The sequence below is a fragment of the Papio anubis genome, chromosome 1 (assembly GCF_008728515.1).
Source record: "Papio anubis isolate 15944 chromosome 1, Panubis1.0, whole genome shotgun sequence".
Classification (NCBI taxonomy): Eukaryota; Metazoa; Chordata; class Mammalia; order Primates; family Cercopithecidae; genus Papio; species Papio anubis.
The window spans coordinates 23,593,707-23,609,987 of NC_044976.1; the positions used below are offsets into that span (position 1 = coordinate 23,593,707).

The 16,281-nt window shown below is 45.2% G+C and overlaps 1 protein-coding gene across 6 annotated transcripts; it reads right to left on the bottom strand.

Moving 5' to 3' along the window:
- Positions 1-7,966: 7,966 nt before the first annotated feature.
- Positions 7,967-13,601, bottom strand: RSRP1 (arginine and serine rich protein 1). Of its 6 annotated transcripts, XR_002521668.2 has the most exons (6): positions 13,398-13,601; positions 12,530-13,121; positions 11,250-11,401; positions 9,558-9,641; positions 8,255-8,421; positions 7,967-8,129 (listed from the first exon to the last, which is right to left on the bottom strand). XR_002521668.2 is itself a non-coding variant. In XM_003891351.3 (5 exons), the coding sequence occupies exons 2-5, from the start codon at positions 13,053-13,055 to the stop codon at positions 8,305-8,307; spliced, it is 879 nt and encodes a 292-aa protein (XP_003891400.2). In that variant the 5' UTR covers positions 13,056-13,121; positions 13,398-13,601; the 3' UTR covers positions 7,967-8,304. The 6 variants fall into 6 exon arrangements, 2 of the variants coding, with proteins under 2 accessions (XP_003891400.2, XP_017813871.2); XR_001902210.2 differs by having other exon boundaries at positions 7,967-8,421; positions 9,558-10,256; XR_001902209.2 differs by having other exon boundaries at positions 7,967-8,421; positions 9,558-10,531.
- Between the last annotated feature and the right edge of the window lie 2,680 nt (positions 13,602-16,281).

The following is a 16,281-nucleotide window of genomic DNA, read 5'->3' on the forward strand; positions in this document are numbered from 1 at the left end:
ACCCAGGCTGGAGTGCAATGGCACTGATCTCGGCTCACTGCAACCTCCGCCTCCCGGGTTCAGACAATTCTCCTGCCTCAGCTTCCCGAGTAGCTAGGATTGCGGGTGCCTGCCAACATGCCCAGCTACTTTTTGTATTTTTAGTAGAGACAGGGTTTCACCGTGTTGACCAGGCTGGTCTTGAACTCCTGACCTCGTGATCCGCCCACCTCAGCCTCCCAAAGTGCTGGGATTACAGACGTGAGCCACCGTGCCCAGACATAAAAATAAAGTTTTAAAAAAAGAGGCAGGTCTTCCCTGACTACCGTCTCACTTTTAGTACTGTCACTATTTTAATTCTTTCCAATTGCATAAGTTTTCTTTTTGTCTGTCCATTTTCTATTTTCCTCATCAGCGTTATTACTGGAGAACAGCAGGGTCCACCCATCTTGTTTACTCTTACATGCTCAGTGGAGAGGCAATGCCAGAATTACTAACAGTGCTAAAGTTATTAAGATAATTCAGTAAGGTACTGGATATAAGAGGAATATATGAAAATTATTTTTTTCTGCACTAACAACTACTAGTTAGATACAGAAATGAAAAAGTAATCCCTAAAATGAAAAGATATCTAGGTACAAAATGTAAATAGTAACATAAAAATAAAAAATACTTTGAAGTAAATGAAATCTGAATAAATGGCGGATAAGCTATTTTCTGGTTGGAAGACTTAATATCATAAAAACAATTATCACAAAGGAGTATCTCAAATGAGTTTATAAATGTCACATTATTCCCATCAGAATCTCAGTGGGTCATTGTTTTTGTTTTTTGGAACTGTAAAATAATGTGGCAAAAATCTTAAAAGTTCAACAACACACTGTGTTGTTAAGACCGAAGAAAGATGAATCCTACACATATTGCTGATAGGACTGAAGATTGATTCAATCCCTAGGGAAGGCAATTTGGCAGTACCTGTAAAACTTAAGGCATTTACTCTTTGACTCAGCTATCATAATTCTGGGAATTTATGTTACAGTTACACATGTGTGAAAGGAAAATAAATCTTGGGGCCCCAAAATCACTAAGCCAAAGGGAAAAGTCAAGCTGGGAACTGCCGGGGCCGGGCGCGGTGGCTCATGCCTATAATCCCAGCACTTTGGGAGGCCGAGGCGGGTGGATCCCGAGGTCAGGAAATGGAGACTATCCTGGCTGATATGGTGAAACCCCATCTCTACTAAAAATACAAAAACAAAATTAGCTGGGCGTGACGGTGGTCACCTGTAGTCCCAGCTACTCGGGAGGCTAAGGCAGGAGAACGGTGTAAACCCAGAGGCAGAGGTTGCAGTGAGCCGAGATCGCGACACTGCACTCCAGCCTGGGCGGCAGAGCAAGACTCCATCTCAAAAAAAATAGAATCGCTTAGGTTCAGAAGTTCGAGACCACCTTGGGCAACACAGTGAGACTCTGCCTCTACAAAAAATTAGAAAAATTAGCTGGACGTGATGGTGTACACCTGTAGTTCTAGCTGCTTGGCAGGCTGAAGTGGGAGGATTGCTTGAGCCCAGGAGTTTGAGGCTACAGTGAGCTGTGATCACGGCACCACACTTCAGCCTAGTCAACCAAACGAGAACCTGTCACAAAAATTAACAACAACAACAAAAAATACCAAGGAAGGGCTTGCCTTATGAGGAATTAAAACTTAATAAATGGCTTTAGTAATGAATACAATGTGATACACAGGAAATGACACATAAATCAGCAGAACAGAATAGAAAATTTATAATGAGATTCAGTGGAAAAGTGATGCTTCATAGAATAAATAGAGCTTGCATAATTGGCCTACATCTGCACAAGACAAAACCAGTTTCTTATCTAATAGAATATGGAAAAACAACATCACCACAAGTCCAGAAATGAAAAATTAAAACAGGCTGGGTACGGTGGCTCACGCCTGTAATCCCAGCGCATTGGGAGGCTGAGGCAGGCGGATCAAGAGGTCAGGAGATCGAGACCATCCTGGCTAATACAGTGAAACCTCGTCTCTACTAAAAATACAAAAAATTAGCCGGGCGTGGTGGCGGGCGCCCGTAGTCCCAGCTACTCGGGAGGCTGAGGCAGGAGAATGGCGTGAACCCAGGAGGTGGAGCTTGCAGTGAGCCAAGATTGTGCCACTGCACTCCAGCCTGGGTGACAGAGCGAGACTCCGTCTAAAAAAAAAAAAAAAAGAAAATTAAAACAATTAAATGTGGTTTTAGGCTGGGCGTGGTGGCTCACACCTGTAATCCCAGCATTTGGGGAGGCCAAGACAGGCGAATCACAAGGTCAGGAGATCGAGACCATCCTGGCTAACACAGTGGAACCCTGTCTCTACTAAAAATACAAAAAAATTAGCCAGGTGTGGTGGCGGGTGACTGTAGTTCCAGCTACTCGGGAGGCTGAGGCAGGAGAATGGCGTGAACCCAGGAGGCAGAGCTTGCAGTGAGCCCAGATCATGCCACTGCACTCCTGAGCGACAGAGCAAGATTCTGTATCAAAATAAAACAAAACAAAACAAAATTATATGTGGTTTTGTCACTCTTGGATTTTCCAGGAAATCCAATAGTTATTGGGGAAGAGTAGTGCTTGTATCCTTCTTATTTTACTGTTATTAAGAATCCTGGCTGGCACGGTGGCTCAAGCCCGTAATCCCAGCACTTGGGAGGCCAAGGCAGGAGAATCCTTTGAGCCCAGGAGTCCAAGACCAGCCCTGGCAACATAGCGAGACTTCATCTCTACAAAACAAAAAATTAGCCAAGCATGGTGGCCTGCCCCTGTAGTCCCAGCTACTCGGGAGGCTGAGGTGAGAGGATTGCTTGAGCCTGGGAGGTCAAAGCTGCAGTGAGCCCTGATTGCACCACTGCACTTCAGCCTGGGTGACACAGCAAGACCCTGTCTCGAAAAAAAAAAAATTCCTATTCATTCTTTTCTCCATTCCTGCCAGTAAAATTGAGCTCTATATTACCAATTTGTTTATACTGTAAATTAAAATCTGCAAGTCTGACCTTAAAAAAAAGTAAATGTTCATAATTAACTAAAGAAGTTTCTGGAAGTGATAAAAAAAAAAAAGGCAGTATAGAAAGGAAGGGGAAGATTATGTGTGGTAAAAATTGCTCAACAACTCTGATTTTATAAGGATGTATTAAGAATATTCACAGCACTTTCAACGTTACTTTTCTGTGCAACATGGTAATGTATGATTTTTTAAAACTGGGCTGGGTGCAGTGGCTCACACCTGTAATCCCAGCACTTTGGGAGGCTGAGGTGGGTGGATCACCTGAGCTCAGGAGTTCGACACCAGCCTGGGCAACACGGTGAAACCCCGTCTCTACTAAAAATACAAAAAAAATAGCTGGGCATGGCGGCGTTCACATGTAGTCCCAGCTACTCGGGAGGCGGAGGCAGGAGAATCATTTGAATCTGGAAGGCGGAGATTGCAGTGAGCTGAGATCGCACCACTGTACTCCAGCCTGGGCGACAGAGTGAGAGTCTGGCTCAAAAAAACAAACAACAACAACAAAAAACCTGTTCTGAACTGTATCATTTCTCTATTGTGGCATAACAAATTACCCCAAAACTTGGTACCTTAACATAAGTATTACTTTATTATTATCTCTCATAGTTCTGAGAATTGGTGTGGTTCTCACACAGGGTCTCTCATGCAGTTGCAGTCAGATTAGGGGCTGGGGCTGGAATCCTTGCAAAGGTTTCCTCACAAGTCTAGTGGCTGATGTTGGCTGTCTGCCTGAACACCCACACCTGGCCTCTCCATTGGCCTGGGCTTCCTCAAAGCATGGGGGCTGGTTTTAAGAACAAGTATCCCAAGAGAACTAGGTGGAATCTGTGTTTCACTTTTTATGACTTAGTCTCAGAGTTCACACAGTGTCTGTCCCTCCATTGTCACAGATTCAAGGATTAGGGAAACAGACTCTACTTCTAGATTGAAGGAGTGCCAATGTCACATTGTAAAGACTAGCATATACGATGGAAGATCTTCCAGCATCTAGAAAAATTCAATTAGACACATCACTTGTTCTGTTGTTAATATGTATAAATATAATTTGAACAGATTTCTTATAAGATTGCAATTTTTTAAATTGTTGCCATATCCTGTTGAAAAAAAAATTGTGCTAGATATTTTCTGTCTGCCCTGTTAGAACTACTCTCCACTGGTCTCCATGTTCTGTGTCCCTGAGTGCTGGCCTGAATGGACTGCATTAGTAAACTCTCTTGCCCTCTGCCTTCCTGGGTCCTGCCAGTGCATAGTACCTATATAAGATCAAAGGTTTGGAAGAAATGAGGTCAAGGTATTTATTCCCTAGCTGGATTATGGATTTGGCATATTTCTGTAGGCACCACTTCTGTCTGAAGACTATCTTCTATCCCTACATTTTCTTTTTTTTCTTTTTTTTTTTGAGATGGAGTCTCTCTCCATTGCCCAGGCTGGAGTGTAGTGGCGTGATCTTAGCTCACTGCAACCTCCACCTCCCAGGTTCAAGCAACTCTCCTGTCTCAGCCTCCCAAGTAGCTGGGACTACAGGCACCTTCCAACACACCCGGCTAATTTTTATATTTTTAGTAGAGACAGAGTTTCACCTTGTTGGTCAGGTTGGTCTCGAATACCTGACCTCAGGTGATCCACCTGCCTCGGTCTCCTAAAGTGTTGAGATTACAGGCATGAGCCATCGCGCCTGGCCTAACCCTATACTTTCTAGGTTCCCATTGCTGCTCCCTTCTTTTGCCTCTTTAGGGATAGTAGTAGTGATGGATCCCCCTATTGCTAGCCCCGGCATGCTTCACTCTTTGGTTTTTCTTACCCAGTCTACAACTTTGTAAGCAGTAATTACTTAGCATACATAAGCCTAGTAATATAACTTTCAAAACCTCTAATTCTGATAAGGGATCTTACTGAAAATAATTTTATAATTGACTTTATTTTTAAGAGACAGGGTCTCACTATGTTATTTAGGCTGATTTCGAACTCCTGGCCTCAAGTCATCCCTCCATCCTCAGCTTCTTCCTCTGAGTAGCTGGGATTACAGGCATGAGCCACCATGCCTGGTTTATAACTAACACTGTTTTCTTAAAGAATGTAAATACCCATAATATTGCTCTATCAAATCATCTATAACATAGAAAACAATCCTGTTACTCTGCCATATTTGCTTTTTTTTTGAGACAAGGTCTTGCTCTGTTGCCTTGCCTGGAGTGCAGTGGCACAATCTTGGCTCACTGCAACCTCTGCCTCCTAGAGGATCCTCCCACCTCAGCCTCCCGAGTAGCTGCGACTACAGGCACCTGCCCCTATGCCCGGCTAATACTTCAATTTTGGGGGTTGGCACGGTCAGAGGTAGAGACAGGGTCTTGCTCTGTCGCCCAGGCTGGTCTTGAACTCCTGGGCTCAGGTAATCCTCCCACCTCAGCCTCCCAAAGTGCTGGGATTACAGGAGTAAGCCACAGTGCCTGGCCAAATATTTGCTATTTTAATAGAGGTTAAGAAATGTCATTTAAATTAACTATATTAGGCCGGGCTCAGTGGCTCATGCCTGTAATCCCAACACTTCGTAAGGCCTAGGCGGGTGGATCACTTGAGGTCAGGAATTCCAGGCCAGCCTAACCAACCGTCTCTACTAAAAATACAAAACTTAGCCAGGCGTGGTGGCAGGCACCTGTAATTCTAGCTACTCAGGAGGTTGAGGCAGGAGAATCACTTGAACCCAGGAGGCAGAGGTTGCCATGAGCTGAGATCGCCCCACTGCACTCCAACCTGGGTGACAGAGCGAGATTCGCTCAAAATTTTGGGTTAAAAGAAACCCAAAATTAACTAAGTTAAACAAGCAATTACACTTATTTAATTACATTTATGTAAGTGCTGCAAAGATGAAAATGTATGAAGAGCTGTAACAGGGGAAACTGACTTTTCAAGTGGTGAGCTGCCTTCCCTAAAGAAAGGCATTTAAGGAAATCAGAGGAAGGAGGGGGATAGGTTTTTGTTTTTGAGACAGGGTCTCACTGTCACCCAGGCTGAGATCATGGCTCACAGCCTCCTCGTTATCTCCCACACATGTCCAGGTTTCTCCACCCAATGCGCCTGCGCACAGGCCTAGCCCAATCAGACACACCCCAGGACTGCCAGGGGCGGGGACTGTCTTCTCCGCTCTAGAGGTACCCCAGGAAGGGCCGGGTTACGTTTCGTCCGGAAAAGTGAGGCCCGGGGTTCCACTTAATTGTTACCGGAAGTGGGGGGAAGCATTGCCAGGGGAGGGCAGAGACTGTGACTGACCAGGCGGTGGCAGGCACTTGCCTGGGGGTAGCGAAGTAGTGGCGTCTGCGGCTAGGTCTGTCCTAGAGAAGGATGCGATGCCGGCGGAGAGGAGAGCAGAGACTTGTTAGGACTGGGTGTGGGCGAGAGCCTCCGAGGAGCCAAGCCACCCCGGCCCCAGCTCACTCCTCAGAGGCGGCGCGGGAGCCCGCCAAATCCTGGCTGTAGAGAGCATGATGCAGAGTCTGGGGGCAACTCAGATTGCCACCTGGCCAGGCCCATGCACATTGGTAAAGAAATGTTTGAAATGTGTATTATTTCCACGTTTATCTGTGTATTATTCACTTGTGTTTTCTGTGTTTAATGTGAAGCCTAGAGTTGACCTTGGGAGCTTCAGCAGCAGGGTGCTAATTTTTCTTGCAAGCTATGTAAGTAGTGAAAGGAAGGTGACAATGGCTACTGGAAATTCACCGTAGTCCCTCCTCTTCCCCAGAAGTGGTCACAATTATAGGTGCTTTCCTGTCCCCTGCTCTACTGCACAGCCCAGGTGCATTTATGGGAAAAAACCATGGAGATGGAGACTGATCCCTAATAACATTCTGTAAAATGCTATCCTTCAAAAAAACCAAATATCCTTGTAAGAAAGTTAAAACATTTGGTCGAACTATTATTTTAGGCCAGGCACAGTGGCTCACACCTGTAATCCCCACACTCTGGGGGTGCCACAGGAGCAGCATTGCTTGAAGCCACAAGTTCAAGACCAGCCTAGGGTAACACAGAAATCCCACTCATCTCTACCCCCAAAAATTAGCCAGGTGCGGTGGCATAAGCCTATATGGCAGAAGCTGTGGCAGGATTGCCTGAGCCCTGGAGTTGCAGCAAGCTGTGACTGACTACATTCCAGTCTGGGTGATGGAGCAAGAAACCCTATCTCTAAAAATTAAAGAGTCTATCCATAAAAATCAGTCCACTTATTTAGACCAGCCATCTATATTTTCCAGTTCATAAAGTGTAATACCTACTTCTTAAAATTTTATGTGCTGAAGGGTCAGACACAGTGGCTCACGCCTGTAATCCCAGCACTTTGGGAGGCCGAGGCAGGCAGATCACAAGGTCAGATCGAGACCACCCTGGCTAACACAGTGAAACCCCATCTCTTATTAAAAACACAAAAAACTTAGCCAGGTGTGGTGGTGGGCACCTGTAGTCCCAGCTACACGGGAGGCTGAGGCAGGAGAATGGCGTGAACCTGGGAGGTGGAGCTTGCAGTGAGCTCAGAACACACCACTGCACTCGGTCGCAAAAAAAAAAAAAAAAAAAAAAAAAAAATCTTTAGAATACTTTCAAAGGCATAAATGTTAACTACACCACACAGATTTTACAGCTTAATGAGGGATTCTATTTCTCCTCTTTCTGGCTTAGTTTCTTGCCTTGAAGCCCAGTATTCCATAAATTTTTTAGGGCAATTTTTCAAGTTTGAAGTATTGACCTCAACTGGGAATCCTGTTAAAATTCAGTTTCTAATTCAGCAGGTCTAGGGTAGGGACTTGATTGAGATTCGGCATTTCTCAAAATCCCACTTTGGGCCAGTGAGCCTTGGACTTGAGATTAACAAGGCTTTAATCAACACATGCCTCCTTGTATCTCTACAAAGACCCATTAAGTAATTACATATAGAACAGAGACTAAGAATTAAAACAAGAAATTTATTAAATATACAAAACAGGAATACAGTTCAATTACTGTCTAAAAAATTTCATTTTTACATAACCAAGAAAATATTTACAACTATATACAAAAGACTCCCACCTGTGTATAACCTTTGGTCCATCTGTGCTATTTCTCATATCTGCAAGAGAAACCTAAAATGTTAATATTTGAGTATTAAGTATTTACATCTTTTTGTGTTGGTTTTTAAATGTACAAGTACCCCTGAATGGCTCAAAGGGATAGGATAATGCTAGAAACACTAACTTGCAATAAAGTGCAGTTTTCATGCAAACTTAGCCATTAGTTTTCTCCTTTCAGACAGGTATCCACAGTCCATATGGACTTTTTTTCTTATCTATTTTTGGTGATCTTGAAGATGTCTCTTCTGTGGCAGCTTTAGCTGATTTTTGTATTGGTTTTGCTACAGAATTCTGTAAAAAAACAAATTCAGTCAGCTTCCCAAACATATAATTATACATTTTCACACAAAAAAGTACATTAAATAATCCCATATACGAGCCTTAGAGATATCAACTGTTGGGCGTGGTGGCTCACGCCTGTAATCCCAACACTTTGGGAGGCTGAGGCGGGCGGATCATGAAGTCAGGAGATGGAGACCATCCTGGCAAACACAGTGAAACCCTGTCTCTACTAAAAATACAAAAATTAGCTGGGTGTGGTGGTGTGCGCCTGTAGTCTCAGCTACTCGGGAGGCTGAGGCAGGAGAATCGCTTGAATCCAGGAGGCAGAGGCTGCAGTGAGCCAAGATTACACCACTGCACTCCAGCCTGGGTGACAGAGCAAGACTGTCTCCAAAAAAAAAAAAAAAAAAAAATGGCCAGGCGCGGTGGCTCATGCACTTTGGGAGGGCAAGGCGGGCGGATCACGAGGTCAGGAGATCAAGACCATCCTGGCTAACACGGTGAAACCCCGTCTCCACTAAAAATACAAAAAACTAGCCGGGCGTGGTGGCGGGCGCCTGTAGTCCCAGCTACTCGGGAGGCTGAGGCAAGAGAATGGCGTGAACCCGCAGGCGGAGCCTGCAGTGAGCGGAGATTGGGCCACTGCACTCCAGCCTGGGCAACAGAGCAAGACTCCGTCTCAAAAAAAATAATAATAAATAAATAAATAAATAAATAAAGATATTATCAACCAAACATAGTATGAACCTTAATTGTAGCTTGATTCAAAATGTAAAGTGAAGATACTGGGGCAGCAGGGAAACACTGGACATACACAAGGTGTAATGATTTGGGGGCTTCATTTTTGAAACCGTATTTTAAAACATTGTGATTAAGGAGTATTCTGAAGATTTCCCTTTAAAATATTTCAATAAAAATGGGGAGACTTAAAAGAAAGGCAAAATATCGAAACGAATGTGAATGTCAGATAGGTTAGGAACCCATTATAATGGCCACTTGTAAACATGGCTCAAAAACAAACGGTTTTAATTCTATTTAAAAACTGTGTCAGTAGGCCCCCAATTATCACCACGAAGATAAAAACACAAAGATGCAAACACATCCTAAATCCAATTTTTGAGTGATCAATGCCTGGACATACTTACATTAGAGCTAAAAGCTATGCTTCTTTGCTGGGAAGGTTTTTCACTAGGATTTCTAGTTCCATCTTCTGTTACCTTTTCTGACAGCTAGACAGGTCAAGAAAAAGTGTAATTTTAAAACACATACCCTTGGTTTCTAAATCCTATATTAAAAAATAATCTAATTGTATACAAAATTTAGTTGTAGACACAAAAATCAACTTGGATCTAACCATATATTCAACAGCTGAAGTAACAATTATTGAGTTTTCCCCTTAACAAAACTGATTTAATATTAGGCTTAAGACGTTCTTCTCATAATTATTTTAACTTCCCTGCTGGCAAATTTAAGTAATTTTTAAACTAGTTTTTTAATCAGTTTTCTTAGGTTGAATCAAGTTAACTTTTGAAAAGTAAAGCCACATCAGAAATACCTAGCTTTAAGAAGCTAAGACATTTGCCAGTTAGGCACCTAAATCGTCTGAACAAAGACCTTGTCTACTAATACTGAGCAAACCCACATCTGGGCCCAATTACACAGTCATTTAGATACAGCATCTTTTTTTTTTTTTTTTCCTCGAGACGGAGTCTCGCTTTGTCACCCAAGCTGGAGTGAAAAGTACAGTGCAATTTGCTAATGCACATCCTGCACATTTGTGGAGAATTATAATAAACTTATCTGCAAATGAAGCAGGCCTCCTCTTCTGTAATCTCTCAAAACATCTGGAATATATTGCATATATTATGAAAGGGACATCTTTTTCACAGATGCCCCACCATTACAACATGTACCTTTGCTTACTTTAAAAACTGACTTTAATACTTTATACAAATAGTACCTGTCCCAAATTCTAGCATGCACATGTATCTACCAACAAAGAAAACTAAGTTTTCAGTGTGTGAACATAAACTTCAAATTAAACCTCTGATGCTTTAGCCCATGTATCAATTACCAACAGATTTTCTTCATCAATGTCTGCAGACCACATTCATGATTTCTATAAGACAGAAATAAAGCAGATAAACTATACTGTATATGCTGAGTACAGATTTGTGGGAACATAATGCTGCAAATGAAAGCTACGCACTGTAAACAGCTTAGAAAACCTGGTAACAGAATCACCGAAGTACCAGCTACAATATATTAATGGTGTTATAAGAGTACAGTGTTAACTGAAAATGAAAAATTAAATGTATTTTTTGAGACAGGGTCTCACTCTGTTGCCCAGGCTGGAGTACAATGGTGCAATCTTGGCTCACTGCAACCTTAGCATCCTGGGCTCAAAGATCCTCCTGCCTCAGCCTCCCAAACAGCTGGCACTACGGGCATGCGCCACCATGCCTGGATAATTTTTGTATTTTTTGTAAACACGCGGTTTTTCCACGTTGCCCAGGCTGGTCTTGAACTCCTGGACTCAAGCCATCTGCCTCATTACAGGCAAGAGGCACCATGCACGGCCAAATAAAGTTCATTAATCTCCCATTTTCATGGGTACGACCTTGCTTATCTTCAGATCTGCCACTAAAGTTCATTAATCTCCCATTTTCATGGGTATGACACCTTGCTTATCTTCAGATCTGCTACTCTGAATTTAGCACATTATATACATAGCTAGACTTCCCAAAAAGTATAGTCTAAGGTAAATAGTAAGTGGCTTATCAGATTTGACAGTTGGCTTTCTGAACGTTTTGTTGGGACAAACCTAGAATACTTACTTCAGGCTTTGCACCATTACTTGATACACTTATTCCATGGCTTGTTTCTTTGGCTACATGTACAGTTCTGAGACTAGCTGGCAAGTCAATGTTGGTTGTTCCTAAAGCTTTCGCTGCATTGGCTTTTGCTATTTCTAACAGCTCCATTCGATCTGGAAAAAAAAAAAAAATTTTTTTTTATTCATTAGTCTGGTAGTTTTTTCCCCCCAAGAGAACTCAGAATTACAAAATAAGCATGTTATTTTGTGGTATTAAATGTATTAAGTCACTTGTTTATAATACTAAAGTAAGGCTGCCCTTTAACACTGGTTTGAGCTGCGCTGGTCTACTTTATAGTTAGATTTTTTTCTCCCTACTAAATGCAGATAGAAAGTACCACAGTATTTGAGACTGTAAACCCCAAGCATGCGTGACGGTTCCATATGCGTCCTGGCACCAATCCCCCGAGTGAACAGAGGGACAACTGTGTAACTTTATTCACTGAAAACTCAACTCTCCAGCTCACTTCTTGCTGAAAGAAATAAAATTCTTAAATAATCTTAGTTTTCAGTTTTCCTGACTAAAGGCCTGAGCGTCCTACTATTTTGTCTTTTTGTTGTAGCTAATTTTCTCTAGTTAATAGTGGTATTATTTTGCTTTTTCTTCAAAGATATTTCTGAAAACCAGGGTTTTCTGCAACAGATTCTTTATATGGTACAATTATCACAACCACTGAACCAATACTGATACACTCAAGTGTATTTCTACCACCACCCCCGGCTAATTTTTGTATTTTTACTAGAAATAGTGAGCTACGTCGGCCAGGCTGGCATGGAACGCTTGGCCTCAAGTGACCCGCCCGCCTCCGGCTCCCAAAGTGCTGGGATCGCAGGCGTGAGCCACCATGCCGGCCTCCTAAATCATTTAAGATACTCGACAATTCAATTGTATTCAGTAATAATGTCAACTAAAAGGCAGCGTGTTTTGATGTTGTTCTTCCCAATCTATAGTTAAATTTAAAACCTTTAACTTAATCATAACATTTAAAAGGCTCCACCACCAAGAACAGTCAGCCAATAGGAAAAAAGGTTCCCTACATCCTGAGCCATTTAACATCCGATTGACCTTTAACCCTGAAGAGACAGAATGCTGTCCACTAACTACAAGTAATGTCCTCCCCCTCTTTCCTCCAACGAAAAAAATTTCCAGCACCAAAGGAACTAATATTGAAACTACACAGCAACTTTGGTTATACTGTCACCACACATTACCAAAACTAGGAAGATAAATGACCCACCCACCTTTTTCACTTAAGCGAAAGGGGGTTCTGCTCCGCGACCTCGTCCTGGATCTGTCCCTCCATCTGCTGCGCTCCTCCGGGTACACTGTGCGACCAAAGCCGTAGTAGCGCCGCCCCCGCGCCATCGCGTACGCCCTTCCGTAGTACGACCTTTCCCGAGAGCGCGACCTGCTACGGGACCGGGACCGCGAAGGTGACCGGTAGTATCTCCTGGAGAAGCCGTAGCGCCTCTCTCGGTAACGGCGGCTGCGAGATCGCGACCGGCTCCGCGAGTATGACCGCGAGTAGCGCCTGTACTTCCGCTGGTGGCGCCTTCGGGAACGGGACCTTGACCTACTCCTCCGGCTCCGGCTCCGACTCCTGGACGAAAACCGACTCGAGACGCGGGAACGGGACCGAGAGCTTCTGGAAAAAGAACGGCTCCTCGACCGCGACGACAGCCGGCTGGAGCCGCCCGACCGCGAGGCGGCGGGCGAATCCTTCTCCTGCGGCGAGCCCGGCCACATGTCGTTCACGTAGTTGGACATCTTCCGCTGCGGCCTTAGCCTGCGCTTTCTCCGGAAACGATCCCGCAAGCCTCAACTCACGACTTCCTAAAAATCCCAGGGAGAAAAACAAGTCGCGTCGCGGAAGCGGGCGCCCGGCCACCCGGAAGCCACAGTCTGGGGCCCTCCGGCAGGCGGAGCCAAGGCGCGGGAGGCGGCCGCGGCGAAGGGCATCAGCCCTAAAAACTCCCCTCGGCGCCCTGAGGCCGCGGCCTCGAAGCGAAACGCTGCGTTCCCCAAACGCGAGCCCAGCACGTTTCCCGTCCCTCACTCCTGAGAGACCACTGCGGCGGTCCTGAGAGACCCAGTCAGCAGAAAACTTACCGTAGGCCGTCGACGCCTCCCTCACGACTGAGAGAAAGGCCCAACAGACGCCCTCCTTTCGGAACGCAGGACTAAAAGGAGCTTTTCGTGCCCACTCTCGAACAGCGAACTCCACAACCTCCACCTCCGACGTCCGGACGCGCACTGAGAGCCTACGTCAGCAGACGCGTCGAAAGTACCAGAAGCTGGCCCCGGCGCATGCGCAGAGACGTTCCGTAGCGGGCGTGGCTCTCCTTTCGCCCAACCACCGCCCTGCCTCCTCCCTCCCCCAAGCCGCGCCCTTGCCTCCACGGTGCTCATGCGCGATGGGGCTCCAGGGGGCGGTGCTTGGTACATCCGGGTGTCCCGTTGCCCTTGGCTTTTTTTTTTTTCCTCTTCTGTCTCTTCCCGGTCTGAGATAATTGCGGGGCAGAAAACTTCGAAGATGGGACGGTCCCGCCTGGCGCTACACCAGACTCTGGCCTTACTGCACGGGCGGGGCTGGAGTAGGGCCGGGGGAGGAGCGGCCGCAGGCTGGAGAGGGCTGGGAGCGGGTGCCGTCTGACAGGCAGGTGCCCACAGGGTCGTTGCAGCACCCGCCGCCGGGAAGTCGCAGACCCGGCCTGAGCCTCCCTGGACCCTTCCTGGCCTCTTCCTCCTGTCCTGGGTACCGCGGCGCCGGGAGACGGCGACCGAATCCACACCCCGCCATGACGGAGAGGGGACCGCGCTCTCCCCCGGGACACCCCAAGATCCCTGGAAATGCAGTATTAACGTAGAAAAGGTGTTTTACTTCCATGTTTTGGCTAGGAAGGTGATAAGGTGGAGACAAAATAAAAGGACTGACAATTGACCTTTAATCTGGGCATAAGAATGAAGTCTGAGATACCTCTTCCAAAAACTGGGTTTGGTGTAAGAATGTAAACAAAGGTGACTATTTTACTTCTAGGGATCTACAAATGGGATGCATTTCAAACACTTCTTGTAAAGCATAACAATTGCCTTGAAAATTGTGGGTTAATTGCTTTTTTTTTTTTTTTTTTTTTTTGAGACGGGGTCTCACTCGCCCAGGCTGGAGTGTGGTGGGACCCTCACGGCTCACTGCAGCCCAGGCTCCAGAAGAGCTGGAACTACAGGCATGCACCACCACGCTAATTTTTTTATTTTTTTAGCCACGGAATCTAACTGTGTTGTCCAACCTGGTCTCCAACTCCTGGGCTTAAGCGATTCTCCCGCCTCAGACTCCCAAAGTGCTGGGATTACAGGCGTGAGCCACTTTGCCCAGCCTATACATTTCTTTACAAGTACATTTTGACAAAAGCCACTTTGTTTAGAGGGAGATACAAACTCACTCATATCTTATTCATCTTCATCCCACATGTCCGCAGTTCATCCACATCTCCTGAGGATGCATTATGATGGAAGTAGTTCTTAAACAGTTTCTTTCTAAATCTCAAGACAGTGAAGATCCAATGCCCATCCATCAGAAACTTTTGCCGAAAGTTCTCATAAAGCTGTGTGAGTGGACAGAAAAATAACACGAGGCCGGGCGCGGTGGCTCACGCTTGTAATCCCAGCACTTTGGGAGGCCGAAGCGGGTGGATCACCTAAGGTCAGGAGTTAATGCGAAAATTAGCAGGGCGTGGTGGCGGGCACCTGTAATTCCAGCTACTCAGGAGGCTGAGGCAGGAGAATTGCTTGAACCTGAGAGGTGGAGGTTGCAGTGAGCCGAGATCGTGCTATCGCACTCCAGCTTGGGCAACAAAAGCAAAACTCCATCTCAAAACAAATAATAATAATAACACGAGTTTCACATTTTTTTTTTTTTTTTTTTTTTTTGTGGCGGAGTCTCGCTCTGTCGCCCAGGCTGGAGTGCAGTGGCCGGATCTCAGCTCACTGCAAGCTCCGCCTCCTGGGTTTACGCCATTCTCCTGCCTCAGCCTCCCGAGTAGCTGGGACTACAGGCGCCCGTCACCTCGCCCGGCTAGTTTTTTGTATTTTTTTTTTAGTAGAGACGGGGTTTCACCCTGTTAGCCAGGATGGTCTTGATCTCCTGACCTCGTGATCCGCCCGTCTCGGCCTCCCAAAGTGCTGGGATTACAGGCTTGAGCCACCGCGCCCGGCCGAGTTTCACATTTGACAAGTATAAAAATGATGTGTTAGGGGAACTAAAGTTAAACTATGCTTATGATACAGTCTTGAGCTCTTGCTTATGAATAGGAAAGGATGGAACGAGTCTCTGTAGACAGTTCATTGTATCAGTCAATGTGTGCCTAAAAAATGGTGACCAGAAAAATCCTAATTTTTTTTTTTTTTAAGACAGTCTCGCTCTAGTGCCCAGGCTGGAATGCAGTGGTGCGATCTTGGACTCACTGCAGCCTCTGTGTACTGGGTTCACACGATTCTTGTGTCTCAGTCTCCCGAGCATCTGGGTTTACAGACGTGCATCATCACGCCAGCTAACTTTTTTTGTATTTTTAGCAGAGATCGGGTTTCGCCATGTTGGCCAGGCTGGTCTCGAAATCCTGACCTCAAGTGATCTGCCTGCCTTGGCCTCCCAAAGTGCTGGGATTACAGGCATGAGCCACTGTGCCCAGCAAATCCTGGATATTAACAGGATTTTGGAAACAGTGGGAAACATGACTTAGCCCTGGTGCAGAATGCTGGTGTATTTGTCTCAAAAACATATGCGGTCTACCTGAGTTAAAGTCTAAGGATGTCACCTTCCTTTATTTCTCTAAACACTATACATTCTCTGAGCATCTATCCACTCACCTAATTTAAAAAATTCAACTTTAGTTTTTAGAACATCTAGCACTGAATTTGTAGGCTAATTTAGGTGAAAATAACATCTTTACAATAGCAAATCTTCCCATCTAAGAATGTGACAATGTTGTAACCAAGC